Genomic DNA, 22,137 nt, shown 5'->3' with positions numbered 1-22,137 from the left:
GGCTCTGTGAGAGGAGACTCAGGAGAAGGGTAGAGTATAGAGTCCTGGGCTCTGTGAGAGGAGACTCAGGAGAAGGGTAGAGTAGAGAGTGCTGGGCTCTGTGAGAGGAGACTCAGGAGAAGGGTAGAGTAGAGAGTGCTGGACTCTGTGAGAGGAGACTCAGGAGAAGGGTAGAGTAGAGAGTGCTGGGCTCTGTGAGAGGAGACTCAGGAGAAGGGTAGAGTAGAGAGTGCTGGGCTCTGTGAGAGGAGACTCAGGGTTGTCTTTGTATTGCATCATCTTTCTGTGTTTTTCAACTTGCCGCAGTTTTCAACTGCAGTGTGGTGATGAGTTCACTACTGTATTATAACACATTTAACAACACCAGGGAAGGAAGGAAAGAAGAAAGGAAAAGAGGGAGAGAAGGAGAGAAGGAACGCCACGCCTCCAATACAGCCCCAGACTAAAACACACACAGCAACACACACTTCTCTGTGGGTGATGATGGTGTGTCTCTTCTCTGAGAATCAACAGTTCATTCGTATACACACACCCTGAACCCCCACCCCAATTCTCCACTGGCACACTCAAACCACACTCAAAACACACTCAAACCACACTCAAAACACACCACAACACATACTCCATGTCGGTACAATGAGAATCAACAGTTTCCCAGGGTCTTCACCTCCTGGATAGAGAGAATGTTTACTATACAGTCATAACATCTCTCTTGTCTTCTCATGATGGGAAATATACTCTGACACTGAAGAGATGCATTCTCTACCCCCTCCCTTAAAGCTAATGGTTTTAAATATAGGCGGAAGAGAATAGGAAAGTAACCTGTCCTTTAATAAACACTGTAGTGAGGGTTTGAAACACGAATCCCCTTCCAGTGATGACTGAAAGAGAGAGGTTGTTTTCACTCTCTGTGCCTGCGTCAATCGATTCCACGTGCAAACACTCTAACACACTGTTGCTTTTACCTCGGAGCACTACGGAGCTAGGAGATCTCTGCCAACAAGTGGGCTGGAGTCTTGTCCTCTCTCACTCTGCCTCGTTCTCTCTCTGCCCCCCTCTCTCTCTCCCCCCCTCTCTCTCTGCCCCTCTCTCTCTCCCCCCTCTCTCTCTGCCCCTCTCTCCCTCCCCCCTCTCTCTGCCCCCCTCTCTCTCTCTCTCTTTCTCTCTGTTCCCAGGTATGCTGTTTTATTTATTCTACCCCTCACCTCTCTTTCGTTTTCTTTGTCTTTCTATCATTATCTCTTACTCCCTCATGTTATCCATGATGATGATGAAGATTAAATCCCCACGTATCTATTTTTTTTAATTTATTTAACCTTTATTTAACTAGGCAAGTCAGTTAAGAACAAATTCTTATTTTCAATGACGGCCCAGGAACACAACTGCCTTGTTCAGAGGCAGAACGACTGATTTTTACCTGTCAGCTCAGGGATTCAATCTAGCAACCTTTCGGTTACTGGCCCAACACTCTAACCACTAGGCTACCTGCCACCCCATCTAGGTGCGCGCACACACACACACACACACACACACACACACACACACACACACACACACACACACACACACACACACACACACACACACACACACACACACACACACACACACACACACACAGTACATACTCTCGCCCTGTTAGCTGGGGAGAACTAAATTAACCTACAAGGTTTTCTCCTCTGTGAAAAGCCCTTACTAAATAAAAAATGAAAAGGTGCCGGAGCCTGGATCACCTGACGGTGCACATTTTGTGCTGGTGTTTGGGAATTTATCACCACACACTCAGACTACTACTCAGACACACAACACTTTATTTCCGTATTGCAGAAAAGTGAAAAATGTCATTTCTTTTGTGTCCTCTTTCTTTCTTTGCTCATCTCTCCTCCCTACACCTTTCTCATCTCTTTCACTCTCTCTTTACTCTCTCTGTTCTCTCTCCATCTTCTTGTTTTCTCTCTTAACTCTCTCTGTTCTCTCTCCATCTTCTTGTTTTCTCTCTCTCTCAACACCCTCTGTTCTCTCTCCATCTTCTTGTTTTCTCTCTCTCAACACCCTCTGTTCTCTCTCCATCTTCTTGTTTTCTCTCTCAACACCCTCTGTTCTCTCTCCATCTTCTTGTTTTCTCTCTCTCTCAACACCCTCTGTTCTCTCTCCATCTTCTTGTTTTCTCTCTCTCAACACCCTCTGTTCTCTCTCCATCTTCTTGTTTTCTCTCTCAACACCCTCTGTTCTCTCTCCATCTTCTTGTTTTCTCTCTCTCTCAACACCCTCTGTTCTCTCTCCATCTTCTTGTTTTCTCTCTCAACACCCTCTGTTCTCTCTCCATCTTCTTGTTTTCTCTCTCAACACCCTCTGTTCTCTCTCCATCTTCTTGTTTTCTCTCTCTCTCAACACCCTCTGTTCTCTCTCCATCTTCTTGTTTTCTCTCTCAACACCCTCTGTTCTCTCTCCATCTTCTTGTTTTCTCTCTTAACTCTCTCTGTTCTCTCTCCATCTTCTTGTTTTCTCTCTCTCTCAACACCCTCTGTTCTCTCTCCATCTTCTTGTTTTCTCTCTTAACTCTCTCTGTTCTCTCTCCATCTTCTTGTTTTCTCTCTCTCTCAACACCCTCTGTTCTCTCTCCATCTTCTTGTTTTCTCTCTTAACTCTCTCTGTTCTCTCTCCATCTTCTTGTTTTCTCTCTTAACTCTCTCTGTTCTCTCTCCATCTTCTTGTTTTCTCTCTCTCTCAACACCCTCTGTTCTCTCTCCATCTTCTTGTTTTCTCTCTCTCTCAACACCCTCTGTTCTCTCTCCATCTTCTTGTTTTCTCTCTCTCTCAACACCCTCTGTTCTCTCTCCATCTTCTTGTTTTCTCTCTCTCAACACCCTCTGTTCTCTCTCCATCTTCTTGTTTTCTCTCTCTCTCAACACCCTCTGTTCTCTCTCCATCTTCTTGTTTTCTCTCTCTCTCTCAACACCCTCTGTTCTCTCTCCATCTTCTTGTTTTCTCTCTCAACACCCTCTGTTCTCTCTCCATCTTCTTGTTTTCTCTCTCTCTCAACACCCTCTGTTCTCTCTCCATCTTCTTGTTTTCAATCTCAACACCCTCTGTTCTCTCTCCATCTTCTTGTTTTCTCTCTCAACACCCTCTGTTCTCTCTTCATCTTCTTGTTTTCTCTCTCAACACCCTCTGTTCTCTCTCCGTCTTCTTGTTTTCTCTCTCTCAACACCCTCTGTTCTCTCTCCATCTTCTTGTTTTCTCTCTTAACTCTCTCTGTTCTCTCTCCATCTTCTTGTTTTCTCTCTCTCTCAACACCCTCTGTTCTCTCTCCATCTTCTTGTTTTCTCTCTCTCTCAACACCCTCTGTTCTCTCTCCATCTTCTTGTTTTCTCTCTCTCTCAACACCCTCTGTTCTCTCTCCATCTTCTTGTTTTCTCTCTCAACACCCTCTGTTCTCTCTCCGTCTTCTTGTTTTCTCTCTCTCTCAACACCCTCTGTTCTCTCTCCATCTTCTTGTTTTCTCTCTTAACTCTCTCTGTTCTCTCTCCATCTTCTTGTTTTCTCTCTCTCTCAACACCCTCTGTTCTCTCTCAATCTTCTTGTTTTCTCTCTCTCTCAACACCCTCTGTTCTCTCTCCATCTTCTTGTTTTCTCTCTCTCTCAACACCCTCTGTTCTCTCTCCATCTTCTTGTTTTCTCTCTCTATTTTCTTATTGTCTTTCTTATTTCACGCTCTGCTGCAAGTTAATAACTTCCCTACTCTCTCTCTCTCTCTGTCGCTCTTTCTCTCTCTCCATTATCACTGAACAGATTTCTAATTCACAATTAGCCGGCACGCGAAGCGTTAAACTTAAATGATTGACCTCTCTCTCGTCACACCTCAAACTGCCTAGATCAATAAGACCTGCTCTCTCTGTTTTTCTAGGAAGGAGAGATGGAGGGTCGAGAGAAGGGATTAAAAAACGAGTGGAGCTCTGAGGTTTTTAGTCTATTTTTGATATGCCTCTCTCTCTCTCTCACTCTCTCTCTCTTTCTCTCTCTCTCTCGCTCTCGCTCTCGCTCTCTCGCTCTCTCTCTCTCCTGTGTTTTCTCTGCTTCTCTATCTCCATAACAATCATCACAGAGCCATTTAGCAGGATCCACAACCTGCATTAGAGATTAGCAGATAAAGCCACTGAACAGACTGTTGTTCTGTAGGGGATTAAATTATATTAGATTACATCAGATTATACAGTCAGGGAATAAGGACAGATTCATTTATTGGCTGCTTACTAAGTGGCACCCTATTTCCTGTATAGTACACTAATTTTGATGGGCCCTGGTCAAAAGTAGTGCACTATGTAGGGCAGCAACTTTGATGGAGGTGGGGGCCACAAAAAACGGAATTCATCATGAGGGGCCACAGTGGATCTTGGGTCTGTGTACCCACATCCAGCCCCCCTTGTGACAGCGAAGATGACAAAAATAAGTTTTCATGTTAATTTCCTGCAATTCTGCACATTTTGCCAAAGAGCGTAGAAAACATTTAGCCGTTTTAAAGCAAGTTTGCTGCAATTTTACAGATTTTGCCATGGGGCAGAGAGAAAAATGTGCAGTTTTACAGCTAATTTCCTGCAATTATAAACCCACCTTCTCTCTGTGCAAGTTTATTTATACACACACCACACGCTCGCACACACACACACACACACACACACACACACACACACACACACACACACACACACACACACACACACACACACACACACACACACACACACACACAGGCCACAAAAGTAGTCTATAATACGGTTATTTAGGGGGGTTGTGTGTGTGTGTGTGTGTGTGTGTGTGTGTGTGTGTGTGTGTGTGTGTGTGTGTGTGTGTGTGTGTGTGTGTGTGTGTGTGTGTGTGTGTGTGTGTGTGTGTGTGTGTGTGTGTGTGACTCCAGTTAGCAAGGTGCCTCTTTCTAAGGAGGTGTTTGTGTGAATGTTGTGGGAGGCCGAACGATTCTCCCTCAAACAAGATTAGTCCGTCAGCTTTTGTCGGTCCTGCATTAAAGACCAAAATTGGTTAAAGAAAATAGTGATAAATAAAAATATATACTGGTTTCATTTAAGGACCAAAAAATGGACAGCTGTGCCATATAAACTGCAAAATAGTTGGGAAGAGATTTTCAATGTACCGATTCCAATGCACATGGTCTATGAATTGACACGCAAAACGACGCCAGATTGAAAACTTCCAATTTTTCAACTGAAATTATAATACAAAATTCTTGCAACCAATAGAATGTTATATATATATATATATGGGGGATACAATCTTCCCAGCTCTGCAGATTCTGCTGCGAGGAGGCAGAGTCATTAGATCATTTATTTTGGTACTGTCCATATGTAGCTCGTTTTTGGTCACAGGTTCAGGAATGGCTGAAGAATTGCAACATTTACCTAGAACTAACGCTGCAGAGAGCAATACTGGGTGATTTGAAAAGTCATAGTCAATCGATCAATAATGTAATAATTATTTTAGCAATAATGTTTATCTTTAATTTACAATCTGTAGAAACCATGAGAATAGAAAGGTTCAGTGTTTTTGTTAAGCATCACATCACAGTAGAGAAATATATGGCCAATAGAAATCCAATATGGATGGTGTTAACAAATAGATGGGAGAGGTTGAATGGAGCTGGAGGTTGGGACTAATAACAACAAGATAACAAAGGTAAAACTTACGGGGTCTGTAAATTGTATATAGGTTCAGAACTTATGTGAAATAGCACAGTTGCCTAGAAGCTTCCCGGAGTCGCCTCTTCACTGTTGACGTTGAGACTGGTGTTTTGCGGGTACTATTTAATGAAGCTGCCAGTTGAGGACTTGTGAGGCGTCTGTTTCTCAAACTAGACACTCTAATGTACTTGTCCTCTTGCTCAGTTGTGCACCGTGGCCTCCCACTCCTCTTTCTGTTCTGGTTAGAGCCAGTTTGCGCTGTTCTGTGAAGGGAGTAGTACACAGCGTTGTACGAGATCTTCAGTTTCTTGGCAATTTCTCGCATGGAACAGCCGTCATTTCTCAGAACAAGAATAGACTGACGAGTTTCAGAAGAAAGTTCTTTGTTTCTGGCCATTTTGAGCCTGTAATCGAACCCACAAATGCTGATGCTCCAGATACTCAACTAGTCTAAAGAAGGCCATTTTTATTGCTTCTTTAATCAGAACAACAGTTTTCAGCTGTACTAAGAGAATTGCAAAAGGGTTTTCTAATGATCAATTAGCCTTTTAAAATGATAAACTTGGATTAGCTAACACAATGTGCCATTGGAACACAGGAGTGATGGTTGCTGATAATGGCCTCTGTACGCCTATGTAGATATTCCATAAAAAAAATTGCCGTTTCCAGCTACAATAGTCATTTACAACATTAACAATGTCTACACTGTATTTCTGATCAATTTGACGTTATTTTAATGGACAAGAAATGTGCTTTTCTTTCAAAAACAAGGACATTTCTAAGTGACCCCAAACTTTTGAACGGTAGTGTATATTTACCCCAAAAATATATGGAGGATTGGAAATGATGCAGACAATTACATTGATGGAAGCAACAATCTATCCGCAATGTTAAAGCTGATCCAACCCCAAAAAGAAATACACTTAAAAAAAATGTTTTTTAACACACACACACACACACACACACACACACACACACACACACACACACACACACACACACACACACACACACACACACACACACACACACACACACACACACACACACACACGCACAAAATCAAATGAAATGTTATTTGTCACATTCTTGGTAAACAACAGACTAACAGTGAATTGTTATTTGTCACATGCTTGGTAAACAACAGACTAACAGTGAAATGTTATTTGTCACATGCTTGGTAAACAACAGACTAACAGTGAAATGTATATTTTATTTTCCAACAATGCAGAGAAAGATAAAAATATGAAATAATATTTTTTTTATATTTATATATATTGAAATAGTGACACGAGGAATAAATACACAATGAATAACGTAATAATAATAATGAGTACCAGTACTGAGTCAATGTGCAGGGGTACAAGGTAATTATGATAGCTGTGTACATATAGTTTGTGCCCTCTTCACAGCTGTGTAGGTGTGTCTATGGACCATGTTAACTCCTTAGTGATGTGGACACAGAGGAACTTGTATCTCTGAACTCGCTGTGGATGGGGGCTAGCTCACCTCTCTGTTTCCTATAGCCCACAATCACATCCTTTGCCTTGTTGACAGTGAGGGAGAGGTTGTTGTCGTGGCACCACACTGCCAGGTCCCTGACCTCCTCCCTATATGGTGCCTCATCGTCATTGGTGATCAGTCCTACCACCGTTGTGTCATCAGGTAACTTGATGATGGTGTTGGAGTTGTGCGCGTCCACGCAGTCGTGCAGCAGGGGACTAAGCACACACCCCTGAGAGGCCATCGTGTTGATGGTCAGCGTGGCGCAAGTGTTGTTGCCTACCTTCAACACCTGGGGGCGGTCCTTCAGGAAGTCCAGGAACCAGTTGCAGAGGGAGGTGTTCAGTCCCAGGGTCCTGAGCTTGGTAATGAGCTTGGAGGGGACTATGGTGATGAGCTTGGAAGGGACTATGGTGAACGCTGAGCTGTAGTCAATAAACAGCTTTCTCACGTAGGTATTATTGTTGTCCAGGTGGGTGAGGGCTGGGTGGAGTGTGATAGAGATTGTCATCTGGGGATCTGTTGGGGCGATATGCGAATTGGTGTGGGTCTAGAGTCTCTGGGATGATGGTGTTGATGTGAGCCATGACCAACCTTTCAGAACATTTCATGCTATAGATGTGAGTGCTACGGGGCGATAGTAATTTGGCAGGTCATCTTGCCATTCTTGACACTTGCCAGCTAGTCAGTGCATGCTCCGAGCACGTGTTCTGTTATTCTATCTGGCCTTGTTAATGTTAACCTGTTTAAAGGTTTTACTCATATCGGCTATGGAGAGCGAGATCACACAGTCATCCAGAACAGCTGGTGTTCTCATGCATGGTTCAGGGTTGCTTGCCTCAAAGCGAGCATAGAAGGTATTTAACTCGTCTGGTAGGCTAGCGTCACTGGGCTTCCCTTTGTAATCTGTGATAGTTTGCAAGCCCTGCCACATCTGTCGAGTGTCAGAGCCGGCGGAGTAGGATTCGATCTTAGTTCTGTATTGCCTGTTTGATGGCTTGTCGGAGGTCATAGCAGGATTTATGATAAGTGTCTGGATTAGTGTCCTACTCCTTGAAAGCGGCAGCTCTAGCCTTTAGCTCTGTATTAACTTCTCTAGGGTATGTGGGACGGTAGCGTCCCACCTCGTCAACAGCCAGTGAAACTGCAGGGCGCCAAATTCAAAACAACAGAAATCCCATAATTTGAATTCCTCAAACATACAAGTATTTTACACAATTTTAAAGATATACTTGTTGTAAATCCAGCCAAAGTGTCCGATTTCAAAAAGGTTTTACGACGAAAGCACACCAAACGATTGTTATGTATGAGCCAAGTCACAGAAAAAGACATTTTTCCAGCCAAAGAGATGAGTAACAAAAAGCAGAAATAGAGATAAAATTAATCACTAACCTTTGATGATCTTCATCAGATGACACTCATAGGACTTCATGTTACACAATACATGTATGTTTTGTTCGGTAAAGTTCATATTTATATCCAAAAATCTGAGTTTAGGCGGGACGCTACTGTCTCACTTGGCAAAAAGCCAGAGAAAATGCAGAGCGCCAAATTCAAATGAATTACTATGAAAATTACTATAAAAATCAAACTTTCAATAAATCACACATGAAACATACCAAATTAAAGCTACACTGGTTGTGAATCCAGCCAACATGTCAGAATTCAAATAGGCTTTTCGGCGAAAGCAAACGATGCTATTATCTGAGGATAGCACAATAGTAAACAAAGACAGAGAAGCATATTTCAACCCTGCAGGCGCGACACAAAACGCAGAAATAAAAATATAATTCATGCCTTACCTTTGACGAGCTTCTGTTGTTGGCACTCCAATATGTCCCATAAACATCACAAATGGTCCTTTTGTTCGATTAATTCCGTCGATATATATCCAAAATGTCCATTTATTTGGCGCGTTTGATCCAGAAAAAAACCGGTTCCAACTTGCTCAAACGTGACTACAAAATATCTCAAAGGTTACCTGTAAACTTTGCCAAAAAATGTCAAACTACTTTTGTAATACAACTTTAGGTATTTTTTTACGTTAATAATCGATAAAATTGAAGACGGGATGATCTGTGTTCAATACAGGATTAAAACTAACTATAGCTAGCTTTCTGGTCATGCGCCTCTAACAAACAGGACACTTCGAGTGACTCTCCTTCAAGATGGCCGTACTTCTTCATTACACAAAGGAATAACCTCAACTAATTTCTAAAGACTGTTGACATCCAGTGGAAGCGGTAGGAGCTGCAAGCAGGTCCCCTTAGAAATCTGGTTTCCCAATGAAAACTCATTGAAAAGAGAGTGAACTCCACAAAAAAAAAATCTGAATGGTTTGTCCTCTGGGTTTCGCCTGCTAAATAAGTTCTGTTATACTCACAGACACGATTCAAACAGTTTTAGAAATTCCAGAGTGTTTTCTATCCAAATCTACTAATAATATGCATATCTTATCTTCTGGGGATGAGTAGCTGGCAGTTTAATTTGGGCATGCTTTTCATCCAAAATTCCGAATGCTGCCCCCTACCCTAGGGAAGTTAATGAAGCCGGTGACTGATGTGGTAAACTCCTAAATGTTATTGGATGAATCCCAGAACATATTCCAGTCTGTGCTAGCGAAACAGTCCTTTAGATTAGCATCTGCTTCATTGGACAACGTCCGTATTGAGGAACTACCAGCGTCACTGGTACTGGAGTTTTTGCTTGTAAGCAGGAAGCACACACGCACAATCCTTATTGCTTGGCAGTTGGCATTGTATAGCTGTCAATCTACTGGTATCATTAAGGAATCTAATGTGAACTGTCATTTTCCTCCTGATTTCTAACCTCACTGTTACATTTTCCTACTGATTTCTGACCTCACTGTGTTACATTTTCCTACTGATTTCTGACCTCACTGTGTTACATTTTCCTCCTGATTTCTGACCTTACTGTTACATTTTCCTCCTGATTTCTGACCTCACTGTGTTACATTTACCTCCTAATTTCTGACCTCACTGTTATATTTTTCTTCTGATTTCTGACTTCACTGTGTAACATTTTCCTTCTGATTTCTGACCTCACTGTGTTACATTTTCCTTCTGATTTCTGACCGTACTGTTACATTTTCCTCCTGATTTCTGACCTCACTGTGTTACATTTTCCTTCTGATTTCTGACCGTACTGTTACATTTTCCTCCTGATTTCTGACCTCACTGTGTTACATTTTCCTCCTGATTTCTGACCTCACTGTGTTACATTTTCCTCCTGATTTCTGACCTCACTGTGTTACATTTTCCTCCTGATTTCTGACCTCACTGTATTACATTTTCCTCCTGATTTCTGACCTCACTGTGTTACATTTTCCTTCTGATTTCTGACCTCACTGTGTTACATTTTCCTCCTGATTTCTGACCTCACTGTATTACATTTTCCTCCTGATTTCTGACCTCACTGTGTTACATTTACCTCCTGATTTCTGACCTCACTGTGTTACATTTTCTTCTACCATATTTTGATGTTTCAGCAAGACTGATTTTGTGTCTGTGTCTGTGTGTGTGTGTGTGTGTGTGTGTGTGTGTGTGTGTGTGTGTGTGTGTGTGTGTGTGTGTGTGTGTGTGTGTGTGTGTGTGTGTGTGTGTGTGTGTGTGTGTGTGTGTGTGTGTGTGTGTGTGTGTGTGTGTGTGTGTGTGTGTGAGAGAGAGAGACCTAGCGACAGCAGTTTTTTAGTGTCAGATCAACTTCAGAACTTTAGAATTGGTGTTTTTAGTCCCCTTGCTGAGTTCAGGAGTTTCACTCCTCCTCAACCCCAATCCCTCTCTCTCTCTCCCCTCTTCTCTCCCTCCAGTTCATAGAAATGTGTTGAGGATGCAGATTTGACCAAGAGCTTTCCCCTCCCTCCCTTTTCACCTCTTCTCTATTTCTTGTTCTCCCTCCCTCCCTCCCTCCCTCCCTCCCTCCCTCCCTCCCTCCCTCCCTCCCTCCCTCCCTCCCTCCCTCCCTCCCTCCCTCCCTCCCTCTCCTCTCTTTCCCTATTCAGCACTATTCTCTGTTCTCTAACTGTAACTCTCTGAAGACGTAAGCCTTGTTTCACTCCTCCATCCTGCTCCCTCCTTTCCCCTTTCACATTTTCCTCTCCTCTTCTCCCTTTTCACCTCTTCTCTCTTTCTTGTTCCTTCTCTTTTCCACCCTTCCTTCCTCCTTCCCTCTCTCTCTTCTCCTCCCCCCTACATCCCCCCCTCTTTCTCTGCTGTAACAGCTCTGAAGATGTCAGTGTTCTTTCAGACACTCCATCAAATACCGCCTGCCACAGCAACGGTTGTTTTAGCAATGACCACACAGCAACAGCTACACGGTAATGAGTAGGGTGCATGGTGGTGGGACGGCTTGAGCTGCCCTCCTCTCCTTGAACCTGTGTGTGTGTGTGTGTGTGTGTGTGTGTGTGTGTGTGTGTGTGTGTGTGTGTGTGTGCGTGCGTGCGTGCGTGCGTGCGTGCGTGTGTGTGATTATGATGTTTTTGCTCAGCAGACTCTCCATCCTTGGTAACTTACTGGCAGCCTCCACTTCTTCCTCTCACTATGTATATTTTCATTTACATGTTTGCCTTTGAGTTCCCTTGTGTGTGTGTGTGTGTGTGTGTGTGTGTGTGTGTGTGTGTGTGTGTGTGTGTGCGTACACTGTCATTTCCTGGTTTTGTGTGCATTGTTTGTGTACCCCGTTGGCATGGGTAGGCGGAGGTGGGGCTTTCGGGTGTGTGTCTGTGTGTGTGAGGGGGTTTTGGGCCACAAGGGAAATAAGATCAAGCCTGGCAGAAAAAGCCCCCCCTCCTTAATGTCCCCCTACTCCCCCTAGTCCTCTCCTCCTTTCTCCCATCTCCCCATCTCTCTCTTTGATCCATTGTGTAGTGTCTCTCCTCTGAAGTGGGGTTCAGTTGTGTCCCGACAGAGATGATGAGGAAAACATATACAACAAACAATCATCCATCAATGGTGTCATGAATTAAAGGTATTAAAGCGCTTCGGGGCTGTTGTTGTTGCAGTAATAGTAGAAGGACGCAGTATGAGAAGTTTTGATTGTAGTAGTAGCAGTAGCAGCAGCAGTAGTAGCAGTAGTAGCAGCAGTAGCAGTAGTAGCAGCAGTAGTAGTAGCAGTAGTAGTAGTAGCAGTAGCAGTAGCAGAAGCAGCAGTAGCAGCAGTAGCAGCAGCAGCAGCAGTAGTAGCAGCAGTAGTAGCAGTAGTAGTAGCAGTAGTAGCAGCAGTAGCAGCAGTAGTAGCAGTAGTAGTAGCAGTAGTAGTAGCAGTAGTAGCAGCAGTAGCAGCAGTAGTAGTAGCAGTAGTAGCAACAGTAGCAGTAGCAGCAGTAGTAGTAGCAGTAGTAGCAGTAGCAGTAGTAGCAGCAGTAGCAGTAGCAGTAGTAGTAGCAGTAGTAGCAGCAGTAGTAGTAACAGCAGTAGTAGTAACAGTAGTAGTAGCAGTAGCAGCAGTAGTAGTAGCAGTAGTAATAGCAGCAGTAGCAGTAGTAGCAGCAGTAGCAGCAGTAGTAGTAGTAGCAATAGTAGTAGTAGCAGTAGTAGTAGCAGTAGTGTAAGAAATTGTATTAGATATTGGTAACTTGTTAACTTGTTTTAACAACTTCTCAACATTAGCTATAGTTGACACAACATACACACCCCCTCTTTCTCTTGGACATATGCTGGACTCATTAGACATATACACGACACCCACAACTCCCCTCCCCCATGACAATCACACAGACACACACAACTCATGCTTGGAGCTCAGGACAAAGAACTATCTCAAGAACCAATGGAACGTGGACACCAGGCCTGATCAGGACTACCCAAGACCCAGATCGACCAATCGGAAGGCCGGACTCGCAGATCTACCTACTTTGCTTGTTGTCTATATAGTACTGAACATTTCTGGAAACTCTCTCTTTTTCCGGACGATTCACTAGGAGTCAGACTGAAAGAGCCTTGCTGCAAGATTTTACTAAGATATCTTTACATGTAATTAAACGGCCTTATTATAAAATTATCCACCTCGTCCTATTGTCTCCTCTTGTTCTCCTGTCAACAGTAAACGTTTTACTAACAGTAGCAGCAGTAGTAGTAGCAGTAGTAGCAGCAGTAGTAGTAGCAGTAGTAGCAGCAGCAGTAGTAGTAACAGTAGTAGTAGTAGTAGTAGCAGTAGCAGCAGCAGTATCAGTAGTAGTAGCAGTAGCAGCAGTAGTAGTAGCAGTAGTAGCAGCAGTAGTAGTAGCAGTAGTAGCAGCAGTAGTAGTAGCAGTAGTAGTAGCAGTAGTAGCAGCAGTAGTAGTAGCAGCAGTAGCAGCAGTAGCAGCAGTAGCAGCAGTAGCAGTAGCAGTAGCAGTAGCAGCAGTAGTAGTAGCAGTAGTAGCAGCAGTAGCAGCAGTAGTAGTAGCAGTAGCAGTAGCAGGAGCAGTAGTAGCAGTAGCAGCAGCAGTAGCAGCAGTAGTAGTAGTAGCAACAGTAGCAGTAGTAGTAGCAGTAGCAGTAGCAGTAACAGCAGTAGTAGCAGTAGTAGTAGCAGTAGCAGTAGCAGTAACAGCAGTAGTAGCAGTAGTAGTAGCAGTAGCAGTAGCAGTAACAGCAGTAGTAGCAGTAGAAGTAGCAGCAGTAATATTAGTAGTAGCAGTAGTAGTAGCAGTAGCAGTAGCAGTAGCAGTAACAGCAGTAGTAGCAGTAGTAGTAGCAGCAGTAATATTAGTAGTAGCAGTAGTAGCAGTAACAGCAGTAGTAGCAGTAGTAGTAGCAGCAGTAATATTAGTAGTAGCAGTAGTAGTAGCAGTAGCAGTAGCAGTAACAGCAGTAGTAGCAGTAGTAGTAGCAGCAGTAATATTAGTAGTAGCAGTAGTAGCAGCAGTAATATTAGTAGTAGCAGTAGTAGCAGCAGTAATATTAGTAGTAGCAGCAGTAGCAGCAGTAATATTAGTAGTAGCAGTAGTAGCAGCAGTAATATTAGTAGTAGCTGTAGCAGCAGTAGCAGTAGTAGTAGTATAGTAATATCCTAGTTGTACTGGGTGTATTATTGCAGTAGTGAAGTAGTGTCCAACATTAGTGACTTATAGGTAGAGGAGACTCGTTGGCACAGATTCCTGGAAGCTCAGGACTTTGTGTGTCTGTGTGTGTGTGTGTGTGTGTGTGTGTGTGTGTGTGTGTGTGTGAGAGAGTGTTTGTGTGGTCGTGTGTGTGTCTGCGTGTGTGTGTGCGTGTGTGTGTGTGTGTGTGTGTGTGTGTGTGTGTGTGTGTGTGTGTGTGTGTGTGTGTGTGTGTGTGTGTGTGTGTGTGTGTGTGTGTGTGTGTGTGTGAGAATGGACACGTTGAAAAGACCACAGCAGCTTCTCGATAGGCCTACATTGTTTTTTCAATGAATTCATAATTTTTCTTCTTCATTAGGAAAATAAAAACCTCAGAGCTCCACTCACATTTTAGTCCCTTGTCTCGACCCTCCATCCCATCCCCAGAGAGCGGGTCCTATTGATCTAGGCAGTTTGGGGTGTGACGAGAGAGAGGTCAATCAGTGTCATGCTACACGTGCCGGCTAATTGTGAATTAGAGAGAGAGAGAGAGTTATTAACTTGCAGCAGAGCGTGAAATGCAGAAAGACAACAAGTAAAGGGTGAGTTAAGAGAGAAAGAGTGAGGGAGAAGTGAAAGACAGGAGACAAAGGAGTAGAGTGTCACCCACCAAACAGGAGAGAGGGATGAGGTAGAGGGGGGAGATAAAGGGGAGAGAAAGAAGGGTATGGATGGGGGATGAGGCGTAGTGGGAAAAGGGAGAGGGGGAGAGAAAGAAGGGTGGAGAGGGAGAGGGAGGAGGAGGGAGCGATAGAACAGAGCGAGAGAAGGGAGAGAGAAAAGGGAGAGAAAGAGAAGGGGTGGGAGAGGGAGGGATTGAAGAGAGAGTGTGAAAGGAGAGGGAAAGATAAGGGGTGGGAGAGGCAGGGATTGAAGAGAGAGTGTGAAAGGAGAGGGAAAGAGTGGTGAGGTCAGGAATACGCTGAGTCATCCTGACTGGTCTCATGATGATCGCTCAGCGGTTGTAACAATGGCTGCCCTTCATCAAACACACACACACACACACACACACACACACACACACACACGTACACACACACACACACACACACACACACACACACACACACACACACACACACACACACACACACACACACACACACACACACACACACACACACACACACAGTGCTATGGGACAGCGTCTTCACACCTCTGACTGAATGAGGCTTGTTGTGTGGAGCAATGACCCAGCTAGCACCTCTGTGTGTGGAATTGATCTCATCTCATTCACAGCCCTCGTGTTTGTCCCTTCTCTCTTTTTGTTGGTCTTTCAATTCAATTTCAATTTAAGGGCTTTATTGGCATGGGAAACATATGTTAATAAACAACTAAAATGAACAGTAAACATTACATTTCAAATGTCATTGTGTCTTTCTCTCTCTTCATCTACTACTCTCTCTTTCCGTGTGTATGGTATTCCCCTGGACTCTGTCCAAATACTCATATCTCTCTCCCTGTTGGTCCCTGGCCAACCAATCAGAACGCTTGATGGATGTTCTAGAGCTCTGACACCACAGGCACTGCCACACTAACCACCAAAAAACAGGAAGTGTCTGTGTGTGTTTCTTTGAGTGTCTGTTCTCACTTTCACTGTGACAGTTTGTGGATGAGTTGCAGATTTTCTTATACTGAGCTAAGCACTGCCTCCTCTTCTCTCGCTCTCTCTCAATTCAATTTCAATTGAAGGCCTTTATTGGCATGGGAAACATATGTTAACATTGCCAAAGCAAGTGAAGTAGATAATAAACAAAAGTGAAATAAACAACAAAAATGAACAGTAAACATTCCACTCACAGAAGTTCCAAAATAATAAAGACATTTCAAATGTCATATTATTTATTTTCTCTCTCCCTCCTGTGTGCAGGTGTGTTCAGAGGGGGGTGGTTCTCGTGGCATGTCGACCACTAATAAGGGAAACAAGGCCTTGAAGGTGAGAACTGGCGCTGGACTGATGTGGACTTGCTTGTTTGAATCTCACACAGACAGAAATATATGATCATGTATCCAAGTAAGGTATTTTCTCTCTTACCTGCTACTGCAGAGGCGTCAAACTCATTCCACGGAGGGCCAAGTGGTTTTCTTCTTCTTTCAGTTAAGATCTAGACAACCAGGTGAGGGGAGTTCCTTACTAATTAGTGACCTTAATTCATCAATCAAGTACAAGGGTGGAGCGAAAACTGGCAGACACAAGGACCTCCGTGGAATGAGTTTGACACGTGTACTACGGCCTCTCCATGTCTTCTTCCTAACTCACCTCCCTCTTTCCTCCCTCCCTCCCTCCTCACACTCTCCTCCCTCTCCCCCTCTCCTCCCTCCCCTCCCTCCTCCCCCTCCCCTCCCTCTCCTCCCTCCCCCTCTCCTCCCTCCCCTCCCCCCTCCCCCCGTCAGGTGAAGAGGGAGCCGGGGGAGAATGGGACCACCCTGACAGATGATGAGCTGGTGACTATGTCCGTCCGGGAGCTCAACCAGCACCTCCGCGGCCTCACCAAGGATGAGATCCTGCAGCTTAAACAGCGCCGGCGCACCCTGAAGAACCGTGGCTACGCCGCCAGCTGCCGGGTCAAACGGGTCACCCAGAAGGAGGAGCTGGAGAAGCAGAAGTCACAGCTTCAACAGGAAGTGGATAAGTTGGCGTCGGAGAACGCCAGCATGAGGGTGGAGCTCGATCACCTGAGGTCGAAGTACGAGGCTCTACAGAGTTTTGCAAGGACTGTGGCGAGGAGCCCGGGAGTGGGGTTAGGGGTCGGGGGTCAGAGGGGAGGTGGTGGGGTTGGGTCGGTGATCGGGCCACTCATACCGGGGAAAGTGGCCGCGACGAGTGTCATCACGATAGTGAAGTCGAAAACGGACGCGCGGTCTTAGTAGCGGGCTGGGTCAAGCAGGGATGAGAGGAAAAAGGGAGGGAAGGGAGAGGAGGAGAGGAAGCGAATTAGGACTATTTAAAAATGAAACCATTGGTCAGTGCATCGTCATTGAGCACAGGACAGAATTTAATCAGGTGAGGTGGCCCCCCTTTGAGAAAATATCACGCCCTGGATAGTAATTACTGTGTTTCTACTGTTATTTTGTAACTGTTGTACACAAGGTCCAACGTTGTAATTTGATGTAATGTAGTTATGTTGTGTCATGGAACACTGTGAACTTCATCCGTGGCTGACTTTCGTTTTGGTATCATTCTATTTGGCCGTGTTTTCTCAGAAAACAATAATTTTTTACCCAACGGGCTTCCGTACTCACAGGCACTTCCTTGTTTTGCAGAAACAGCTTGCAGAGCCATCAATTTATTTAATTTTTTATCATAAAAATTACAGAGAATTGTATTTTGTAACCGCTCATTGCACAAGAGAGACAAGAAACTTTCAGAAAAGTGAGGATCTTCAGGAAGAGGTTGTTTTGGTTATTTTACATTTTTTTGGTACTGTTCACCCTTTTTTCTCCCCAATTGGTAGTTACAGTCTTGTCCCATCGCTGAAACTCCCGTACGGACTTGGGAGAGGCAAAGATTGAGAGCCATGCGTCCTCCGAAACATGACCCTGCCAAGAACCAGAAGCCAACCGCACCAATGTGTCGGAGGAAACACAGTACAACTGCCGACCGAAGTCAGCGTGCATGCGCCCGGCCCACCACAAGGAGTTGCTAGAGCACGATGGGCCAATTGTGCGCCCTTGGTCTGTAATGACGCCACTCGGGAGGCCTAAAGAGGTTGTGTTTCATCACAGGTACCTGTGTGTTTACCTGTGCTTAATGTTATGCACTGACCAATTATCACCATATTACCAATCTCCATACAGGCCAGAGGGGTCTAGGCATCTAATCGCCAAGTGTTGTCCTGTTCCTGTCTGTCTGGGAGTTGTGTACTATACTGTAGTATTAGCTATCGGGATTACATTGACTGACACGTGTTTATGTGACTAGGTAATTACTCCATTCAAAAACTAACTGAAAGATCAACATTTTAGTCAAAAATGTATAGAATTTAAATATAGTCAATTTGAATGCTTTTCTAATTTATTGTTAGATTTTATTTTGTTTCGTTTTTTGGGAATGGCAATAACATACTAACGTTACTATGACTATGAGGTATTTTGTTGACATGGCCAATTTTTCAACTGTCAAAATAATTATAAAAAAAATATTTTTATTTTCAGTTTTTAAATAGTGGACTGTTCAATCTGTTAGTTGGGTTTAATTCTCACAAGTTTTACCATAAAGTTATCAGTGTGAGTGACGTTACGTATTTTTCAAAGGATTCTTTGTCTACATATGGTCACATCTTGAATTTTATAAATTACATTGAGTATCTTTACATTATTTATAAAAGATCTTTAAAAAATAATCAAGGTAAAAAGTGTTTGATATCTCCTCTTTTTTGCAATTGTACCAAAAGTGGCTTAACTATGGAAGTTGATAGCTTTGTTTTTCTAGTGACTAGGCGCGTGTGGTTGTTATGGTGACCGTGAGGCTGGCGCGTGGTGGTGTGACGTTGTAATGTACAGTACGTGGCGAGGTAATGATAATATTATTGTTCACTATGTTGTTGTTATGGATACGTGATGCTGTTTTAATTTAAAGCGGGTGATGTAATCGAAGGTACCTATGCTCAGCCCATATCCTTATGTAGTGGTGGTGGTTGTATTAATTGACAATGTTTATTAATACTTAATACACGTGTTATTAATGTGTTATAAACATGCATTACATAAATTACAAAGTTTCTCTGAATAGGAACTGTTTATTTAACAACTCAATAAAACGTCTAAATGTATAAAAACCTGAATATTCCAGATGAGTTCTCCAAACTGGGAGAATAAAGAGATTGGAGATACAGCGTATCCTAGGATACCCAAACTACTGCAAGGGCGTAAAGACTGGTATATGGGCCTACGATTACATCACCCGTGCTCTTTGAATAAGTTATATTTTTGTGACGTGATTTATATAATTATTTTATTTTCTCTGTATATAATTTATATGTATGGAAATGTTTAATGCAGACTGCATTGCCGATGTTTTCCTTTGTTTGTTTATCCTATTCTGTAAATGCCAGGGAAGTAACACTGTTGTCTGCTTTCTGTTTATATAGCGGCCGGGTCATAGAAATCCTGTCATTCAAGAATTATAGAATGCAAGTTTCCCATACCGAGATGGCCCATTTCCATTCTACTGTTCAATATAATTCTGTAGGCCGGGTATGGTTTGGTCTGTCTAAAAGCAGGGTTTTCCCACAGACATGAAGTTTGTTACAGCATTTGTTTGCCTGTCCAGTTTTACCCACGTAGGTTATTTTGTTATTTGAGTAGTTAGTTGAATTATCCGCAACTTCTAGAGTACAAATGATCAATTTCCACATGGTTTTATAATCACCCTTCTATTGCCGTTAACTAGATATCAAACCTAGACAATATTGAATATGTTTTGCTTCATCTTCATAATAGGTTGGGGAAACCCTGCCATAGGCTTTAATGGAAATTACTGCTATGCAGTAGATGGGAATGTTCTGCTCTTTCTCTTTTCACACAGTAGCTAAATGGGGAGGAAAGGGGGAGGAAGGGAGGAGGAAAGGGGGGTGTTAAAAGTACAAAAACTGTTAAAGCCACGGGAATGGTTGCACTGATAACCCATCTGCGGGTTTGATCAACCGAGAAAGTACAGAGTGCTGCAAATTTCGACTGAAAAGGTTTGATAAGAAAGAACCCTTTTCTTATCTCTTTAACGTTGAAACTCACACACCTGGCATTTAGATGTATGTACTGTATGTAGTGATATACATGTAAAAATCTATCTTGATTCTCTTTTAAATGGGCAAAAAAAATATATTGTTTGACTGGTGATCTGTGAAATTGTTCTGATGGATTTTTTGGTCCTCCTAATCTCCCCCCCCCCCCCCCCCCCCCCATTTGCTTTTGTAACTTCTGATGTTGTTCTACTTTTGACTGTGGTAAGTCTTGTGGCGTTTCAACATTCTGTGAGCAATGTGTTAAATGTTTTTGGAGAAACATTTTAATATACTCAAATTAGATAACGTAAAGCAAAAAGTGCCACCACCAAGTTATATTAGTTCAGTTTGTTTAGTCTTGATTGTTTTGTTGATTTGTTCCTCCTCTCGTTGTCGAGCACACATGAATGTTGTCGTGGTGACTGTTGTCAAGTGAACGTCTATATATGCAAAAACTGGGTGGGGCTTGAGGAAGGAGGCGGAGCTAGAACTGCTAGAGCTTGATGAGTAGTGATGTCGTGGTTGGTCGTCTAAAAGTTGTTGTCAGCTTAATAAACTGCAGGTACAGTGTGACTGAGGTCAATATCTTTTATACAAAGTGCTTATATATATAACTCCCCCCCCCCCCCCATCCCCATAACACACCACATGTTGGGTCAGCTGGTGAGCATATGACTATATGACTCAGGGGTGTTTCTGTCTATGCCTCCCAAATGACACCCTAATCCCTTCATAGGGCCCTGGTCAAAAGTAGTGCACTATAAAGGGAATTAAGTGTAATTTGGGACACAGTCTGTGTGTGTCTCCAAAGTATACAATGATCAGTGAAAAGCTATGAAAACACGTAGTAGAGTTTGTGAATATGGGAATTATTAGTAACAAATTACCTGGAAATGTAAAAAAAATCTGTGTTTTATAAAATGTTCTCTATGGGGTGTAATACATTATTATATCGAGTGTCACAGTACTTTGTATGGGGAAACACCCTAAAGTGACAGTGAGTCCATTTCATTGTAAGTATTTATAAATTCATAACTAAATTATTGTACTTTTTTTGCTATTTGTAGATAAGTAATGCTGATGTATTGGTAACCATGGGAATTAACTGTTTTGTCATCGATCCTTTAATTTATTGATGTACATACTGTATTGTTTGTTGATAAACAGTTGACATTATTTTGTATATGACCAATAAACAGAATTTGAAGAGGACAAACTGTATCTTCCCTATTGTTCCATAGGTATGTAGCCTGGGTCCAGATAACTTTGGGCTGTATAAGCCATGAGCCAGCAGACAGCCATGACAGGGACCATAGGAGTTGGCAAGACTGCACAGACTGATCTGGGACCAGGCTATAGGCAATAATGTGACTATATGATGATGCCTGAAATAAATCTTTGTAGTTAGTCAATTTGAAGACTTTTTCAAGTCCTAGGTGCATTTTATAGTCTATCCTGTTGCTTTATATTACAGTATTGTAGTCTGCCTGAATGTCTGATGATAAGGTGTTTCTACTGGTCAGTTCATATTTATTTCAACTTCAAAGTTGGCATCCCAAATGGCACCCTATTCCCTTTTGTGTGTGCACTACTCGTCAAAAGGAGTGCACTGTATAGAGAATAGGGCGCCAGGATGCATAGGGCTCTGGCAAAAGTTGTACACTATTATAATGAAAAGGGGTCCATCCTCTGTCTGCCCTAGTTCTATCAACACTATCCATCCACAACATGTATCTGACCCGGCTCCATTTTTCTCTCCATCCTCCTCTCACTGCTCACATGACCATTTGTGACCTCTTAATTACGTGAGAAACGCTTGAATAATGATTTATACATGACATTTGTGTTTTAGACCCATGGACTTCCCGTTCACGAAAGAAAAATAGGGTAACATTATGCATAGCATATGTTGACCCATCGACCTTACATGGACAGATACTTTATGCAGCACATTTATATAGAATAGAAACAAAATAATACAAATAAAATGTATATTACAATGGACGTATACCTTAGTGTAGAATCATCACCATAATTGCTAAGATCAGCATTTATTTTGCTTATTCGTTAAGTCATTATCAGCGGTCCAATGGACGTGCTACCAATAAACATCAGATCTCTGTATGTAGTTTTTCTA

At 43.0% G+C, this 22,137-nt stretch overlaps 1 protein-coding gene across 4 annotated transcripts in view; it reads left to right on the top strand.

Annotated features, from left to right (window-relative positions):
* LOC129844343 (transcription factor MafG-like) overlaps positions 1-21,216 on the top strand; it is a 101,723-nt gene extending 80,507 nt beyond the window's left edge. For 2 of the 4 annotated variants that reach the window (XM_055912652.1, XM_055912651.1), the window contains exons 2-4: positions 3,908-3,961; positions 16,148-16,213; positions 16,672-21,216. In XM_055912652.1, the coding sequence (XP_055768627.1) occupies positions 3,917-3,961; positions 16,148-16,213; positions 16,672-17,145 (585 nt within the window). In that variant the 5' untranslated portion in view covers positions 3,908-3,916 and the 3' untranslated portion in view covers positions 17,146-21,216. Of the gene's footprint in view, positions 1-3,907; positions 3,962-11,216; positions 11,533-16,147; positions 16,214-16,671 lie in introns of those variants that run through there. The other 2 variants (XM_055912655.1, XM_055912653.1) reach the window with 2 other exon arrangements.
* The last annotated feature ends 921 nt before the right edge of the window (positions 21,217-22,137 follow it).

This window comes from Salvelinus fontinalis, unplaced genomic scaffold (genome assembly GCF_029448725.1).
Source record: "Salvelinus fontinalis isolate EN_2023a unplaced genomic scaffold, ASM2944872v1 scaffold_0196, whole genome shotgun sequence".
NCBI lineage: Eukaryota > Metazoa > Chordata > Actinopteri > Salmoniformes > Salmonidae > Salvelinus > Salvelinus fontinalis.
The sequence above is the reverse complement of the archived record's forward strand: the minus strand, read 5'-3'. Positions and strand labels throughout refer to the sequence as shown.